At 46.5% G+C, this 17332-nt stretch overlaps 1 protein-coding gene across 1 annotated transcript; it reads right to left on the minus strand.

Annotated features, from left to right (window-relative positions):
* Positions 1–512: 512 nt before the first annotated feature.
* Positions 513–16093, minus strand: LOC139653584 (sickle tail protein homolog). Its single transcript, XM_071530470.1, has 12 exons — positions 16070–16093; positions 15813–15988; positions 14607–14737; positions 14127–14274; positions 12826–13174; positions 12383–12644; positions 11753–11892; positions 11499–11651; positions 10889–11017; positions 8843–9808; positions 6548–6685; positions 513–1058 (listed from the first exon to the last, which is right to left on the minus strand). The coding sequence occupies exons 1-12, from the start codon at positions 16091–16093 to the stop codon at positions 513–515; spliced, it is 3162 nt and encodes a 1053-aa protein (XP_071386571.1).
* Between the last annotated feature and the right edge of the window lie 1239 nt (positions 16094–17332).

A 17332-nucleotide genomic window follows, 5' to 3' on the forward strand; every position in this document is an offset into this window, starting at 1 on the left:
GTCTATATATTTTATCTACTCCACTAACAACCCATCGAGTGAGATTTGGCAAATGATGCGATGGGTGAGGGTACATATGAGACTGGCGCTGTCACTATATCCATCCAGACCACATCAGGTTAGACCAGCCTGTTGGTGGGAGCGGGGGCCCGTTTGTGCGCTCTCTATTTGGGGAACTGGCAGTACGACTGTGTGGGAGAGCTGCAGAGGAACCGTGAAACCAGATCAGAGGAGGAAACGTGTCCAAGGAGGAGACTATGACTCCATTTACAGTACAGAAGTTCTTGCCATGGATATGTGATGATTCTGCATACTGGAGAGGCCAAAGGCAGAAAAAAAAAATTAAAAAAATGAGAAAGTCCTGAAAAAAAATATGAAAAAGAATGCTGGAATTTCAGTGGCTCACCCCACTCTTTTCTATAATCTATTTGAATCCACTGCGCTTGGTTTCTCTTCGCGTCTCACATGTGATGGCGCTTGAATTGTACTCATCATCCTCCTCCACCTCTTCCTCAGTGGGAGCTGCGGGCGGAGAGGTCCTTAGGCGGAGCCTTGCTGCCACACTCCTTGTAGCTGTTGAGGCCGGAGCTCTCAAGGCTTCGACCGCCGGGCTTCCGACCCAGGGAGGAGAGGGTGAGGGAGCTCAGGGGGGTCGGGGGGGAGGGGGACGGGGAGGGAGTCGGGGTGGTGGAGGTGGGAGAAGTCGAAGAGGAGGAGGAGGATGAGGAGGAGGTAGCAGCGGTAGTGGTGGAGGAGGAGCGGCCGCTGGGCAGGGGCAGGGAGGAGGCCCGCTGCTCGCGAAGCAGGCGGTGATGCCGGAAGGTGGAGGAGAGGAGCAGGGCCTCGGCGCTCAGGCTGGAGGCTGACAGGCTCGCCAGCAGGGCCTTCGCCTGGCTGGAGGAGGCCGTCAGGGAGGACAGCGCCCCCTCCTGGGGATACTTCCTCAGGCCAGGGGCGAACGGCGCCGAACCGGAGGGCACCCGGCCTGAGAAATTGCCAGCTCTGGTGCCAGAGAGGTATGGCTCAATACTGCCACTGGTGCTGTTGGTCCCCAAGGCCTTCAGGTACAGCAGGGTCCCAGGACAGATGAGGGGCAGGAAGAGGGGTGGGGGGGAGGGGAGGAACGTGAAGAGATGAGAGGCGTTCAGGGGATAAAGGGAGAATGATAGAAGAGAGTACAGTCTTATAGTTGGTAGTGGTAGTGGCTGGGGACTGTCCCCTGCAGCACCATCCCATTCACTTAGCAGAACACACACATGCACGCACACACACACACCCGCACACATACACCCACACACATGCACACACACACACACACACACACACAGAGTGGGGAGCAGTGTAGACTTCGTAGTGTGAGTAATCGTTGGAGAAGTGAAGGTCCAAGAACAAGACCCTCAGAGGGACAGAACGGGGGGCTGATTTATTAAGTAAGGGGGTGGATGGATGCGTGCAGCTCTGTAGTCGGGTGGTGCTGAATAGGAGGAGAAAGAGGTTGAGGAGGTCAGGCAAGGACAGGTCTCTCACTGCCGCAGGGTCACAGAGGCGCAGGTGGATGGGCAGGCCAGGAGGCGCAGGGTGGCACAGGTTCACACAGGGTGACAGGGTGGGTGAGGTTGCGCCGCAGGAACGAGTGTTGGGAGAACAAGTAGGGTGGAGGGGTGAGAGGTGTGGGGGTGAGGGAGGGGTGAAATGAGAACAAGAGACAAACACAGGAGACCGTTATTCAGGTCGATATCAGCATGTGTGATGCTAGCCATGAGACAGACTGCCATCTACACATGATGACCAAACCACTGATAAACACACCTTCTGTAATATGGCACAACAGTAAAAGTGAAAATGCAAATTACACTGTTGTTGTCCACTCTATTTTGACACTTGTTTTAATGATTGTCACTCATTAAAAAATGCAAAATATCCCGATGGACAGCATCACGCCTTCTGTCTCTCTGTGTGATGCTGGAGTGAGTCAGCAGATGGCACTGTTCTAGCAGTGTGAGACTTCTGGATAACACATTCACAACGGGTATTTGTCTCTCTTTCATGGCTGGAGACAGGGTGAAGGCAGCTGAGAGACCCAGTAACGTGTATGGGCAGGAGACAGACAAAACGCTCCGGAGTGATGACAGGGCGAGACAAGAGTGAGAATCTGTTATGTTGTGACCACATTTTTGTCACAATCATGTGTGACTCTGCCATGGTCAGGAATGATATAACCTTCTTCAAGTCACATAGTTATTCAAGGAACCAAGCCTGGATAAATAAATACAAAAAAATCCCAAATACACTTCCAACTCTAATCCAAATAAAACAAATTTTCAATATACACAAGAGTTGAAGAGTTTACATCTTGTGAAAGCTCTCGATTGCAGTTTTATAAATAGGCAACAGGAGTAAAGTTTTTGCTGTGGCCCTGCAAGTTTTTAAAGGCATTTGTGAGGGGATTACAGGATTTAGCTCTGTATGGTAGGAGAGCAGGTGTGTGCTGGTCGACTCTGGGCTGCTGGGAGGCTTTAACCTGCTCTGTTGCGGTTCCAGTGCCTGTGCTGCCAACCGTCCCCAGAGAGCGGGGCTGTTCCTTCTGCTTGAGGAAGTCCTCTCAAGCCTGGCCGACACATTTATTCTGGTCTGTTAGTGCGGCAAAGCAGCCTCCCTTCATCTCACGGACTCAGAGCCGCCTGCCAAAAGACAGCCTCCTGGGATAGGTCTTCACAAGCCCAACCCCCACCTCATGCCCAGCACCTTTAACTAGCCTGTTTTACAGCCAGAAGTAATAAGAGGCCAAATGGGAAATGGAAATAGAGTTTTGCGGCATGAAAGTGATTCACATTGTCATGCCCTCCTTGATCTGTGCCAAAGCAAACGGAGAGAAATTGTGGCTTTGAACTGTCTGTTCTTATCCAGCACATTGATTTGAAGGATCCTCATGCCTGGAATGCTCTAACGTGTCTGAGTAAAGCTTAGCTAACAGCCAGCCCAAGCACAATGGCGCAGAGCATCATCTAAAGAAAGGACCAGTTTATCTTAACACCCACAATCAACACACACACAGATAACATCATATAGCTGGACCCGGCCAGCAGCCCAGGCATGGTGCAAAACATTAACATGAATGTGACATCTTTGCACCTGTGATTTAAGTCTCTTCAGAAGACATTGTTTGGCCAGAGGAAAACACGAGACAAAAAGAAGGAGAATGATCTAAAACACCAACAGGAGCTGGCAAGAGGGTCAAGAGTTTGGGGGTCACGTTTAGGGGTTATTTTCCAGGAAGAGGGTTAGAGAAGAGACGACTTTACCTTCAGCTGTGGCCCAAGCAGAGAGGTCACCCATGGAGGGCACGTCTGATTGTCAGAACAACAACATCAGTCAAGAGTGGAATGGGTGTGAGTTGGAGGGTGCAGGATGTCATGGAGGCTTACCTCTAATATTTTGGGGGGTAAATATTAGGTTACAGCATCATAAGGCATCTGACAGTTCGGATGTGGGGGTCCTGGGAATTTAGATGCTATGCTGGATGGCACAATCCCCATGAATATATAGTTAAAAATACGGGTTACTGGTTAGTTTTTAGTCGTGAAAAAGTAGCAGAATGCATCACATTATTTAAGTCGTTATAATTAGACTTCTCTTCGGATTGATCACAGGCCCTGTGTCAGTGATGGGTTAAACAGCACAGGGTGGGGTGAACATTGAGTAGGCAAAAGTCCTTAATTGGCTCTTAAAGGCTGTATGCAAATCAGCCAACCGCCTTTACAATTTGATGAGATGAGATGCAGATAATCAGCGTGTTTTTGAGAACGGCACAGTCCATGCTCAGCTGTTTCATTATGCTGAACTTAAAACGATTTAGTAGACAGATTTTTCTCCCGTCTGTACACTGAAATGTCAGGATGTTTCCTAAGTTTGACTGAGTACACATCAGATAATCCTGCCCACAATGTTCTTCACATGAGTGCTGTCAAAATTAACAACTTGTGGGAAAACAACAACTCAACGCTAAATCGTCAGCACTTGGGCTTCATTATGGTTTGAATAGTATGCTGAAATTATCGTGTTGATATTTTCTACAATGTCATGCTACGTTGCATTGCGTGGTTAATAGGGTTCGAACTTAATATTGGGATTGTGTATCTACTGAACAGCTTTAAGACAAAGATGTGTTTACTAGCCCCTGAAAATAAACAAGGCCAGTTTGCTTTATGAGAGATTTGAAATAAAAGATACACACAAAACCATCCCGAAAAAATAATAATACATTTAGAGCATCTCCTACATGTTAATACATGTGTTTTTACCTGTGTCCATTTGGTCACTGAGAAATGGAACAAACATATTGAGACTGATGTGACCGCACTGGCCCTGCTCAGCTGCAGATCTATATAGAGGTCCCGTCCCCACTGTGGTTCCAGGAATGGTTGTTACAGAGGTTAGTTTTAGCTTATAGATTTCATAAACACTAGTCTCAACCGCTTCCATACATTCGATTGGTTTACAAATCTACAAGTAGACCCAGGATGAAGCCATTTAGAGTGCAATTTGTGCTCGGCAGTTCGTTTATTTAGGTCAGTTTTGAAGGTATTTATGTGATTTCCCTAAAGAGACCACGGGTAAGGTCAACGATCAATAGTTTCATAAGTGGCATTTTTAGGAAATGCTTTGAATGATGTTTAAGGCATTGAATGATGTTTTTAAGGCTTCATTTATATTCACTTAACTCGATTTTGACACTCAGCAGAAAGAGCTGGAGCATCAAAATGAGCGCAGTTGAGAAATCTGCTTTCCAGAACAGATTCCCCTTGCCTGTTTATGGGCGGACTGACACCTCCCCCAGCTCCCCGCTAATCGACTACTTGACCTCTCACCCCCTTATTCACAATGCTACAAAATTAGGTTCAGAGGAACTGTGAAGATCAACACAGTTGATTGTTAATTCTCTTTTGTTCAGCTCAACTGAATCTTTAATGTTCTTAATTTCTTTTCGTTATTTGCTATTTGCAGTTGAGGTATGTTGCCATCCTAAGTGGCTTGGGACCAACTGCCCATGCTGACAGTTTGTTTTGAATATCTTCTGTCCTTCTGAGGATAGCGCTTTCACATATACTGCTTCTTTTTTACGATAATTGTTTGGAACAGTTTGTGGATAAAGTGAGCGTGCTGCGTCCGAGTGTCATACTGAAATAATGGGATTAATTTTGCTTTCATTAGACAAGCTAGAAAAGCCACAGCTTCCACAGCACAGGGTGAGAGACAGAGAGAGAGCGAGAAGGAGAAAGAAGGCAGAGGCATAAATTGGATGGTACAGAGAGCGGAAGAAGGAAAGAGAGAAATAAAGAGGAGGAAAAGTGGAAGACTAAATGGGGGGGAAAGAGGGAGACGGGGAGAGTTGAAGAAATCTTCATAATGAATAATCAGTGATTGCAAGTGACACAACGGGCCCCTTATTAGGTGCCACTGAAGAGATTCCTCCAATCTTCTCTCACTCTGAGGCGACCTAAGCTTCATTACTCTCCCCGTCTCTCCAATCCTCTCCTCCCTCGCTCACTCATTCACTTCTCAGCAATCTTCAGAACTGAATTTGTCTCTGAACTCCCTGTCAAATTCTTCGAGGGCTACGGAGGTTTAGGTGCACTTCAGTGCTCCTGTTATTTTTCAAATTACAATGACATCAAGCCCCCACCCCCCCCCACCCCGTGCCCGTGCACAGGGTGAGAATAAAAAAAAGAACTTCTCTCTTGCTTTTACTGGACTGACATGCTTCAACAGTTCAATTTCCTAGCCTCCTGAGGCCATCTAGCATCCCTGAGTTGAGTCCTACAAATCCTACTCCAAACACTGCAATGTTTGCCAATAAAAGCCCAAAAAATAAATAGAATCAATAGTCAGGGGACTCTATTACATCTCCTGGTACACAATTTGTGAAAGTATGGGAGAAAAACAACAGCAACTGCCACTCCATGTCAGACAATGCATATTGTTCCTTGAATGGAAAGAGGTTTTAGCAGGGAATCTTGAAGGTTCATAGAATTAAATTTAAGACTTTTTAAGACCTTTTTAATACCAGTTACAATGAAATATAAGACCAATTTCAGAACTGAAACAAAAATGAAGATTTATGAAGATCTGGGCTTACGCAGGTCTGCATGAGTAGGCTGATTTCTTACTGAAAAACAAATACCAAAAAAAACTCAACATTTTTAAAGAGCAATAAAACTGATTTAAGACTTACAATGCTATATTCAACAATATTCAAAACGTTTTAAGCCTTTGGGTTTAGCTAATATAATTTAAGACATCTGAAGACTTTTTTCCAGACCTGCAGACACTCTGTTTGGATAATTGTACCGCTAATCCTATACCGCCTTGGCTGTTTAAACTATCGACAGAGTACGACACTGGAGTGTTGCAGTGTGATAGTTTTACCCTGGGGATCTTCTGAGTGGGGTGTAATGGGGAGGTGAAGAAGTGCTGTAGGGGGGGGCAAAGAGAGGGCTGGGTGCGGGTGATGAGTGACGAGTGGCGGTAGTGATGATAAAGATGATACCTGCTGCTGGCCCTGGCTCTTCAGGAAGTCCTCCCTTTTGCCGCTCTTACTCTTGTCTGTGCTGTTCTGCTGCAGGTGCTTCAGTCTGGAGGCGGCCGAGGAGTGGAGAACCTTTCCCATGCTGGAAGTATTCCCTCCCTGGGAGAGGAGAAGAAAGAGGGAAGACGGAGGTGCGGATAGATAGGTGTGGGTCGATGGGAAAAGAGGAGAGAGAGGCAGAAAAGAGCGGAGCGGATGGGGAGAGAGAGGGAAAGAGAGAGAGGAGAGCAAGTGTGAATCGCACCATGGACATGTCATACATTTCATTTCTCCTCTTCAGTGGCTCTAGTATATAAATCAGACAGACATCAACTCAATACAGACTCTGATTCCAGCAAGCGAGTCTGTCCCCTGAGACCAATGAGGTTTTTAAGACCAGCACTCGTTGCTGATATTCTGCACTATCCACTCCGCAGAGTTTCACCATCTATCAGTAGAGATGACAAAGAGAAGAATATAGAAATGCAACATCAAAACTGACGTTGCGTAGCCTAGCTTCACGGCGGGATCCACGAGGCAGTGCGCTTAATGATCTTTCCTGTTGGGTGCCTCTGTCGAGTGCCTCTAATACGCACAAAAACAAACACGCATTCACTCATGTTTCCACCCGACTGTGCCTCTTTTGCACACAGGGACATTAGCTGCGAGGAGAAGTGATAAAACATAAACTATAATAGCCTCAAATAGCCAGTCTTTCATTGATATGCTAATGTGCAATGTGGAAAACAGCCTGGGAAGTGTTCTGGCCTGTGCATCCTCCAGCACCGACTCCCCATCCCCCAATGTGAAGGGGAGTTTTGAAATATAGACATAAAATATACAATATACTTGACGCTTGATGAATAAATCCTCATCCTAGTCTAATGATTGGAACTAAACTGTAATGGGGCTCCAAAGTAGATCATTTGTCAGCGTGAATTTGGTCAGTAAATTATGCAAAGTTAGGACAAGGGTAGGAAATAGGATCATATTTGGAGTGATGAACGTGGTTGAAGTCGGAGTGATGAAATAATGTGTGAAGACTCTGTAATCCCCCTGCCTTGCCCACGGGAAACGCTCCCTGGCTCTACATCAGAGTGCTGAAACTCACCATGACAGTGTGACTGTCAAGTACCGCAGCCCTGCCCTGAGTGGGAGGCTACACGCAGAGCAACATGCAACACTTTTCTTTTCATTGTAAGCTGTCAAGACACTTCACTGAAATTGTTGTTGACGCAGGAATGTAAGAAGGCTTTTGATAATCGCTAATCTTTGTTGCGTTTTATGCGCGCTTTGAGGCATCATTACCCCGAGGTCAGCTGGAGGTGAGCTGAAAAATAAATAAATCTGGCTACTTGCAATGTCTGGTAATACAGTTCATTACATGATCCTTGGATAATAACAAGGTATATTAAAAGTAATATTTCACTTTGGTGAGGTGGTTTTCAATAATCCTGTCCTCATGGGAGTTCCTGAGCAGTCAAATACCAATACTGGGTCCCATATCAGTCATGATATTGCTTCCTAACTTTTGTTTTCCTCTTAGCGGTCTGACAATCCTACCTCTAAGACGTAGACCAAGTTAATTGGATTGACTCGAATGATATTTCTCTCTGGCGTTCTGGGATCACGATTTCACCAGGTAATTTAGCGTGTATGCAATTATGATGTGACACTAGGCAAGTGTATTAAAAAATGAAAATGTTACACCAGAGTGGAATATCGCCGTAAGTCTCTTTCAAATACAGATTGACATTGTAGTCAGTTTTCAATGAAAAGGCAAATGATTTCAGGGAGGAAAAAGTGCAGAACAGACAAGAAGGCAAAAAACCTGGTAAAGCTGAGAAGTAAAGAGAAGAGAAAGAAAAGGTGAAGAAATTAGAGCGTTTGTATTATGTATTTTTTATTATCTGTTTATTGTAACAAGGAGTGAAATTGACCAGATTTACAGAGAGAAGACAGATGCCAGGACAGGTCGATGAAAAGACAATTAACAACACTGGGCCCAGCAGGAGAGCAGCTCCAGCACTAATCACAGAACAGATAAGTAGGGACGGAGTCTGTTGTCTGTCCCCTTCAATACAGTTTAATAGGTGATACACAGTTTCAATTTGAAATACAATTAGATGCCAATTCATCAGGGAGCAGACATCAGAACATTACGCTCGCTTGAAAGTGAAATTCCAATACTGAGTCACCCAGAGAAGAGGTAAAGAAAGAAAATAAGAGCATGCCCTTTGAGAAGAGGAATCTACACAGCGGGTGTAAGTAATGAACCTGGATCGATGGAGGGATGAAAGAGGACGGCTTGGGTGGGACTGGTGGCTTCTTGGTCTCTGAGGCCGGAGCGCTACTCATCTGTACAGGTGTGCTTTTGGAGGTTTCCTCAGAGAAGACGTCCTCTGTGGCGGGATGGCCACCGATCTCCATCAGGGTGTTCTCCAGCTCGCGGATGGTCTCCTCAAGGCTGTCCAGCCTCCTGTAGGTGCTTCTCCGGATATCCTCTCCCCTCTTCCAGGAGCTAGCTGACCCATTGGGTTCAGGAACAGTGTCTACTTTGCGGTACTGGACCTCAGGAATAATCTCAAATTCAGGGTGGCACTGAAGTGTTAATGTCCTGTCCCCCGTCTCTATTCCTCTCCTCAGAGCTTCCACCAGAGAGAGCTGCTGGCTGGGGTGGAGAGAGATCCTGGGCCCCCCGGGGCTGCAGCTGCTGGTGGAGGATCCTGCCCTGGGTTTGGGCACCGGCTTGGACTCCAGAAGTGAGTGCAGCAGCCTGTAGGCCTCTGTGACTGTCACTCCCTCCCTGAAGAGCACCAGGAGAGGCCGGTCGCTCAGCTGCACCTCAGAGGGTTCCTCAGTCTGCGGTGGGATGATCAGAGTCTGCAGAACCTCTCCTCCCATCCTGCTGAGCTCTTGGGCCTCCATGGGAGACACGACCCTCACCTCCAACTCAGTCAACACCAGGGCCAGCTCCTCTCTCCACTGCGTGTCCTCCTCAAAACAGCGCTGGACCCTTAGCTCGCACTGAGGAGGGCTTCTCCGGGACAGTCTAACCGGATCCCTCTCCTTGGAGACTTGACTCTGGGAGACCGTGGGATGACCGGTCCAATCTTGTGTTGGGTTCTCTTCTGTGGGGCCCTTTGCTAAATCTCTGACAGGATCCTCTGAGGGAGCGGGTGAAGCTGGCAAACACTCAGTCAACACGATGTGGGGGACGGGAGGGAGAGACGCACGCCTGGCCTGTAACACGAGGAGAGGGCTTGAAATTTAAATTCAAACACATTCAATTGGTCATAGCTTCGGCACACTCCAACAACCGCCTGTGTGAGACTGATTACTGCATGAAGAGATAAACAAGCACCACTGAAAAAAAAGATTTAGTGACATACATGCTGATGTTTTTCAGCATGTACTGTATCAATATTGACTTTAACGTCAATTACGTAGCACTGTGTAAAAGTGTGTCGGCCTCTTACCGTTGCATGTGATGCCAGAGTGCTGGCTGTGTGGCCCGCTCTGTGCTGCTCCCTCTCAAGGCCAGAGCAGTCGAGTAAAGCACAGCTGGACAACTGATTGATACAGTGTGTAAGGTTTCAATAGCTGGTCACACATGCTAACACACACACACACACACACACATCACTGCACTATCAACTGCAAACCCACTGCAGACAAACACTCACACAGAATTCATGTGTTTGTGTGTTTGTGAAGGATTGATGCATATGAACAAAGGAACTCAAAATAATCTGAGTGAGTTTGTGTTCCAAGTGTAACACCTGTGTGCGAAGGATGGCTGGGAGAAAGGTTTCAGTTGTGTTTCCTGAGGCAAAAGTGTTCATGTTCATGTTGTGTGTGTGAAAATGATAACAATAGTAACAGCGCTATCAAATAATTACATTGTCATATGGTTGTACAACTCCATCTCCAAACCAGTCTAAACAACAAAGTAATGATGCGGTTGTTACGATGGTGATAACAGCAGTATGTGAAAATGAGACCTTGTTTTTTTTCGAATTTCATGGTGTGTTTTATATCTTTTTGGTTGGGAGTCCGTAAACACAGCATGCATGCACATCAACAACAACAAAGAGAGACATTGGTGAGCAATAATGTCTGCAGAAGGGAGACACTGTTGTTTGTACTGTGGAGTGTGCTGTGGGTTATTTTCAGGGTGAGGAGAGGAGTATGTGTGTCAATGTGGCTGGAGGCTGAGGAGCGGGTGGTGGCAGGTGTGCTGTAGAGGGGTGTTAAGGAGGAGCGGGACAGTGGCCTGAGAGGGCAGCAATCCACAGCAGGCTGGGTCAGCCAGCGTGTTACCTTGGTGCCTGGGGCCTCAGAGGGCCACAGGGCCAGGCTGCAGGGGGGCACGCTGCTCCTGCTGCGAGGGCTACCAGGCAGGGAAAGGGGAGGGGGCAGAGCGAGCCTGAGAGGGGCTCTCTCAAACAGCTGGGGAGGGACAAGGGGGATTAAAAAACAGGATCACAGTGATGGAATAATCAGAGTTGCGTTGAACAAACTGAGAGACAGCCAAACTGTGTTTTGGATGACTCTGTTTTCCATCAAATTTCAGGCAGGCCGTCTCAAACGCAGCCCAAGCAGCCATCAGGGTCCATCTGTCTGGCCGTGATCTGTGAGCGCTGGGTGATGATGTGTGTGACTGAGCTGTGTGTGATCTCTGGGCTCTCCCAGTGCCAGGGGCATGGGGACATATGGCACCTGCTGCTTGAACATGTGGTAACGATGGTGAGCATAACTCGTGTGCGTGTGTGTGTGTGTGTGTGTGCGTGCTTGCAAAAGCCAGCGGCAGGTTGTGAAGATACCATAAATAATAAAAATGATACAGTTTTCCCACTCGCTGAACACCTGCCTTGGAAGGATATAATCAACATAATGCACAACACTTGTTTGAGTTTGTAGTAGGTCGTACCTCCAGTTCGGCAGCAATTTTCTCCTCCTCTCCCTCCTCCTTGTCCCCAGAGGCCAGGGTGGGGGGTGTAGATGCAGGACGAGGATTTTCAGATACGGCCCTCCTCAGCTTCACATGAGGCTTCTGGCCCTCTGTCTCTTCAGACTCGGACTTCTACAAGCATAAACACAGGGATGAAGGTGGTTATTTAAGAAAGATGGTATATGGTAGCAGAAAAAATGTATCGTGCTACATACGAGAAAATGTATGGTCACCTTTATACTCTTGCCGGGGATGAGGGTCTCTCCGCTGCGGGTGGTCAAGCCTGGAGATGATGGGAAACTGCGTCGAGGTGGCGGAGGAGGGGGAGACTTGGAGGGCTTCTCGGTGCGATACCGGGCCACCGTCAGCTCATCTGGAAAAGGAAGTAAATTGGGTCATTTGAACAAAGGAGTAATAATTAAGCATTAAGCTTTACAGTGATCTTAGAACAGCTAAGAGGCGTTGTTAGGCACAACGTGAAGCGGAGTGTTCATAACCCACTTAGCTGATTGAAAATCTCTGTAAAAAACTGCGGTGAGTCACTCATTGCTTTTACAAAACTGTAGTAGAAAGACCACAAATGTTCCAATAAATCCTTTATTTTTAAATCGATAATATCACTATTGCCATGTGCAAACAAAACACGCAAAATTTTGATGATTTGCATGTTTTAAATCAAGTTAAAGGATTGCATGTTCTTGGGTTAAGACAAACTCAAACATGGTGGTCAAGCTGAAAACAAGGCAGTTATTCTGAAAAGCTGACATTTTGGTCTCAGCCAATCAGAAATGAGGACCAGAACTATCCGTTTTAGAATACAATGATAAAACATGTGTACTGAAGCACTGAACTCTCGGTCTTACCGGAGCCACGCCTGGATCCAGTCTCTTTCCCAGACAGCTTGTGCTGGGGTTTGTTGGGGCGGTGCTCCGGGGTCCCCGCTCCGCTCTGGGGGTTCTGGGAGGACGGTGTGTTGGACGAGGGCTTGATTTGCTTGGCAGCAAAGTCCAGGTCTGGGATGGCCTTCATTAGCTCGGCCTGGGTCTCCTCCAGCAGCCGGTTGATGTCCTGGGCGCTGTACTGAGTCAGACTGGCCCGCTTCTCCTCCCAGTCCCGCTCTGCTGCCTGGAGAGAGGAGAGACGGGTCTAGACACTTTATAAACACACGGTCACTGTAATGGTATAGTGATGTGGTATTGTATGTACATTATATGTACGTTGTCATATGATTTGCTACATGAGAATGGTGCCGTACAAAAGGTTTCAGACCATGTAGGTGGTGTAAAGAGAGTTAAATGTTTCTTACCAGGCGGACCTCCACTGACGACACTTTGTCAGCGGCGGCGCGGCGCTCCAGCTCCTCCAGGGCTCTGCCCTTGTGGGGGACAGGAGGGTGATTGTCCCTGTGAGGACCAGAGGGGTTCCCATGGCCATGGCTGTGGCTGTGACTGTGGCTGTGGCTGTGGCTGTGACTGTGACTGTGGCTGGAGTGGGGGCTCCAGTTGGACAGGCTGTTGCCTCCACCCAGGTCGTTGATGGTGAGCGGAGGGCTGGTGGGGATCTCAAAGTCCGAGGTCTTTCGGAAGTCCTCGCCATGCTTGGCTGAAGGATTAGAAAAGTCCTCTTGCTTCTTCCACACGCCCTCATTCGCTTGTCTGATAACACACAGAGAAGCAATTCATTAATCACTTTGTTTCCATCCAGCTGTCACGCGAAAAGCAAAAACTAAATGTAAATTAGGTGCGCTTCCATCAGCTGGGTTGAAGCGAATAAACATGCTTGCTGAATGTTAGAAAACTCAGAGAGCGCAAACCTCCGCCAACGCTGAACAATACTCCAACTTGCTGTTACACCAAAAGACATCATTCAAATCGCTTAAATTAGTTAAATTAATTTCTTGGCTTGCAAACATCCCCTTAGAATCTGGAATCAAGTCTCTATCTCCGTTAGTTTCATAGTTATGACTAAAAAATGCTAGACGATGGTGTAATCAGTTGTTCCTTGGCCCGAGGCCTATCTGTCCACCAAATTTTATGGAAATCTATTCTTAAGTTTTTGAGATATGCTGCTGACAATCAGACAAACAAACAGGCAAAAACATGACCTCCTTGGTGGAGGTAAAAATGGAAAGTCTTCAAGAATTGATTATAATTGGGCAAGTTGTTATTGTTCTTCCATGTCAGCAAATGTTCACCATATTTCACGTCCGAAGATAAAAACAAACAAATGCTATAATCTAATGCAACAACTAACCATACAACCATGATATATGTCTTATACATGGGAGCAACAGCACATTACTGGGAGCATGTGGTGGATTGATATTTTACAACCTTTGGCTGCAAATGCCACTATGTCATTATTTACTGGACAAATGCATTTCCATCATTATTCATCAAATTATTTAAAAACGTTTCTACCTGGAAGCAAGTGTAAGTTTAAGCAAGTCATTTGTGATTCCAGATATGTTATTAAAATTTGCTGCTTTCAACACATCACAATTCACAGATACTTAGAGGGAAACCTTGCTATATGCATGTTGGTTTTCGTTAATAAGGTTGAACAAGGGCAATGCAGGCACTGATGCACTGTTGCTCTGGTCCATACTTGCGCATGGTGGCGAGGGTGTCGGTGATGGTCTTGCAGCGTTTCAATAGGGCATCAAGCCTGTGCGGCTCTTCTTTCAGGAACTTGACGGCCTCCACCTCCACCCTGAGCACCACCCGCATCTTACTCTGCAGGCCGGGGAACTGATCTGGAGGAGAGAGGAGAGGGTGATGCAGGAAGCCAACCACGACGCCCAAACACGACATTTCAAAGTATTTTTTGAAGTACTGTAAATAACTTCAGGCGGTTCACAGTGAGACATTGAGTTTTTGAGCAATTTGAAACTGATTAAATGTTTAACAAACTGGCTGCAAGTGACTGACAGATAATCAGTGCCTTGGTGAGTAATTAGTGCATAAGACGTAAAAGACTGTGTGTGTTGGTGTGTGTGTGTGTGGGGTGGGGGGGTGGGGGGTGGGGGGGTGCGTGTATATGTTTGTGCCTATGCATACTCTACACGTGTGAGTAAGCGTGACTCACTTTTCAGCTCGGTGAGTGTTTCTCCCAGCTTCCTCAGAACGGTGGCCTTCTCCTCCAGCTCCTGCACCGTCACCAGCTTGTGGTTGACAGACGACTCCTTCTGGATCTCCTCCACCGACTTCTCCAGGTCACTGAGATGGAACAGACAGAAGGCTAAACACCACAGATTCCTGTGCTACACTACAGATTTTACTGAATATTTCTCTCAGAATTATTCAATGCTCAATTAACTGGCAGCTAGATCACTAAATTGTGAATTCTGGACAGTTGTAAAGAGAACAAAAATTTAACTTTGCAAAGAAATCCTGTCGAGGACCTGCAGTCATGGAGGGATATTTCAATGTTGCATGCAGTAGAAAGTGGGATTTTAAAATCAGTGCATGACACATCCACAGGAACTAAAACAGTACAGCAAATTTATACAAATGCTAGTTTGCTCAAACCTGAATGTGGTGTGTGTGTGTGTGTGTGTGTGTGTGAGGGTGTGTGTGTGTGCGACACACACAAACGTGCATACACACACAGAATGAGCGAGACCTCCAAATGAAAGACAAACTAAACGTCAAATAAATCTGCCTCAAGTCATGTGCTGAATCAAAGTTCTATGAATAATTAACTGAAATAAAATGGCTATTAGCAACGGCGAATAACAGACATCGATTAGGAGAGATCATCTAACAAGCCAACCAATTAAGCCTACAATAAAAATGCCACTCAAATGTAGTTCAATTTCGGAAGTACTGCCACAGTGAACATTTCCACTTATGAAACTGAGGCAAGTTATCTAATCATTAAATCTCCAGGTAACTCTCTGCTTTTGCAGTCACTTCAATTAGTTGCTGGACCATCTCATACTTCAGATCTTAATAAGTATCTTGCTCTATGCCGGGCCTAATTACAATTATAATCTCAGTCTATCACTGCATCGGCCGGCAAGTCAGCTAATTATAAAACGGATATATGTTGTGAGTCACGTTTGAAGCCGTTGTAAAATACCTGATAAACACACACCTTTAACCACATAACTGTCTGTTTAAATATCAATACACTGACAAAAAAAATCACCTCTCATACTGGTACAGCTGAAGAACTGTATTGCTTGGCAGAAAAATCAGATTTAATTATTATTGATTAAAAATGAAAAAAGCCTCTCAGACCCTACTGCTTAAATAAATCAGTCACTCAAAGTCTTGTACTGTCACTGACTGGAGCTGCTGGATGATGAGCTCCTCCTCGTTGAGGTACTTGAGTCTCTCCTCCTCCACCAGGAGGCGCTGTCTCTGCAGAGGATCCTCCTGCTTCCTCAGGGCGTCGGCCACGCGCACGTTCAGCTCCGCTTCCGTCCGCTTCAGCAGGGTTCGCACCGAGTCCTGGTTCTGGAGCTGCGCACACACACACACACACACACACACACACACACACACACACACACAAACACAGAATGTTACAGATAACATACGTACATTGCCCTTACTTCGGCAAGGCATGTTGTACAACAGGACTCGCAGACTGTTTGGAAATGAAGTGTATCAGCGTTAGCCTCGCTGGCCTCAGGAGAATAGCTTGTTGAAGTCACGGATTCTCCGCTATCGCTGCCATTGCAGCATAACTACAGCACTGAGGAGAGGAATTACAGCCGCCTCAGGGTTTTCAAAACAGACATCACTGATTCACAGCAATTGTACACTTTGCTCTGCCTCGTCCTTGAAAGGGCGGGCTGTGCCCTCTTCTGTATTACTGAACGACCTTCTCTGCCTCGTTACGTGAGGAGAGCGTTCTGGCCCTGTCCTTGACTGGTTACATGTATTTCAGTGATTGTGTGCGTGTGTTAGCCTTCATCCCAATTGCTCTGTCCTTGAAAGCGCCACGTTGTGATGCAGCAAGCAGTTTACTGTTTGAGCTGCTGGTCTGTGGTGTGTGTGTGTGTGTGTTTGGGTGTGTATGTTTGCATGTGCACATAATATTGCCCCTCACACACAAAGCCATCAGGATCCCAGGCTCCACCGCCCAGATGAGAATGCTGAACGCTGCTGTTCTCCTGACCATGACAGAAGCACTAAGCGTGAACCCAATCCCCTGCCAGTATTATGAATGGAATATTTTACAGGTCTGATGCATGTAATGCAAGCTCCCTGAGATGAAAGCACCTGCTAAGCAAGAAAGATTAATAATTGATCAGCCTTATGTTCCAGGAAATGAAACAAGACAACAATACCAGTAACATTAAAAATTAGCTAGTATTTGCCCCCATACTGTACATCTGCTACCTTAAAATGCCATTAATAGCGATGCAGGTGCAGCAGTCCAAACACAGGAATCATGCTCTCTCTTTTTTTTATTTTTATAGCTCTCAGCATTATGCTCTCTCTCTCTCTCTCTCTCTCTCTCTCTCTGTCTCTCTCTCTCCTAGTTGCCTGTCTCTCCTGCACCCTCCCTCTGCATAATATATGAGGCACATGTATAATTTAAACTGCTGGCCATCTCCATGGGCAACAGTGTGGGTCAGAGGGTAGGGGTCATGCTTGAGTACATAGACAGGTAAACAGCAATTTGCCCTCTCTAAGCACAGCGCAGCACAGGTTATTCGGCTCTCCATCTCGCTCCATTGCCAATTCAAGAAGCACTAAAGACTACTGCAGTTTTCCCTCTGTCTAGTCTTTACTGTTACAGAACAAATAAATGCACTGTATACCTATCCTCTCTCTCTCTCTCTCTCTCTCTCTCCC

Source organism: Centroberyx affinis, unplaced genomic scaffold (genome assembly GCF_046629955.1).
Source record: "Centroberyx affinis isolate AG114_WGS23_722 - 3 ecotype Tasmania unplaced genomic scaffold, CSIRO-AGI_Caff_v1 ptg001929l_1, whole genome shotgun sequence".
NCBI lineage: Eukaryota > Metazoa > Chordata > Actinopteri > Beryciformes > Berycidae > Centroberyx > Centroberyx affinis.

What these genes read in the sequence shown, in the direction of transcription:
- LOC139653584 (XM_071530470.1), bottom strand. Translation starts at nt 16,093, where the DNA reads ATGCCTTGCCGAAGTAAGGGCAAT. An exon ending in TGGATCCAGGCGTGGCTCCG is followed by an intron (nt 11,893 to 12,382) that starts GTAAGACCGAGA and finishes TTCCTTTTCCAG; the next exon opens with ATGAGCTGACGGTGGCCCGG. An exon ending in AAATTGCTGCCGAACTGGAG is followed by an intron (nt 11,018 to 11,498) that starts GTACGACCTACT and finishes GTCCCTCCCCAG; the next exon opens with CTGTTTGAGAGAGCCCCTCT.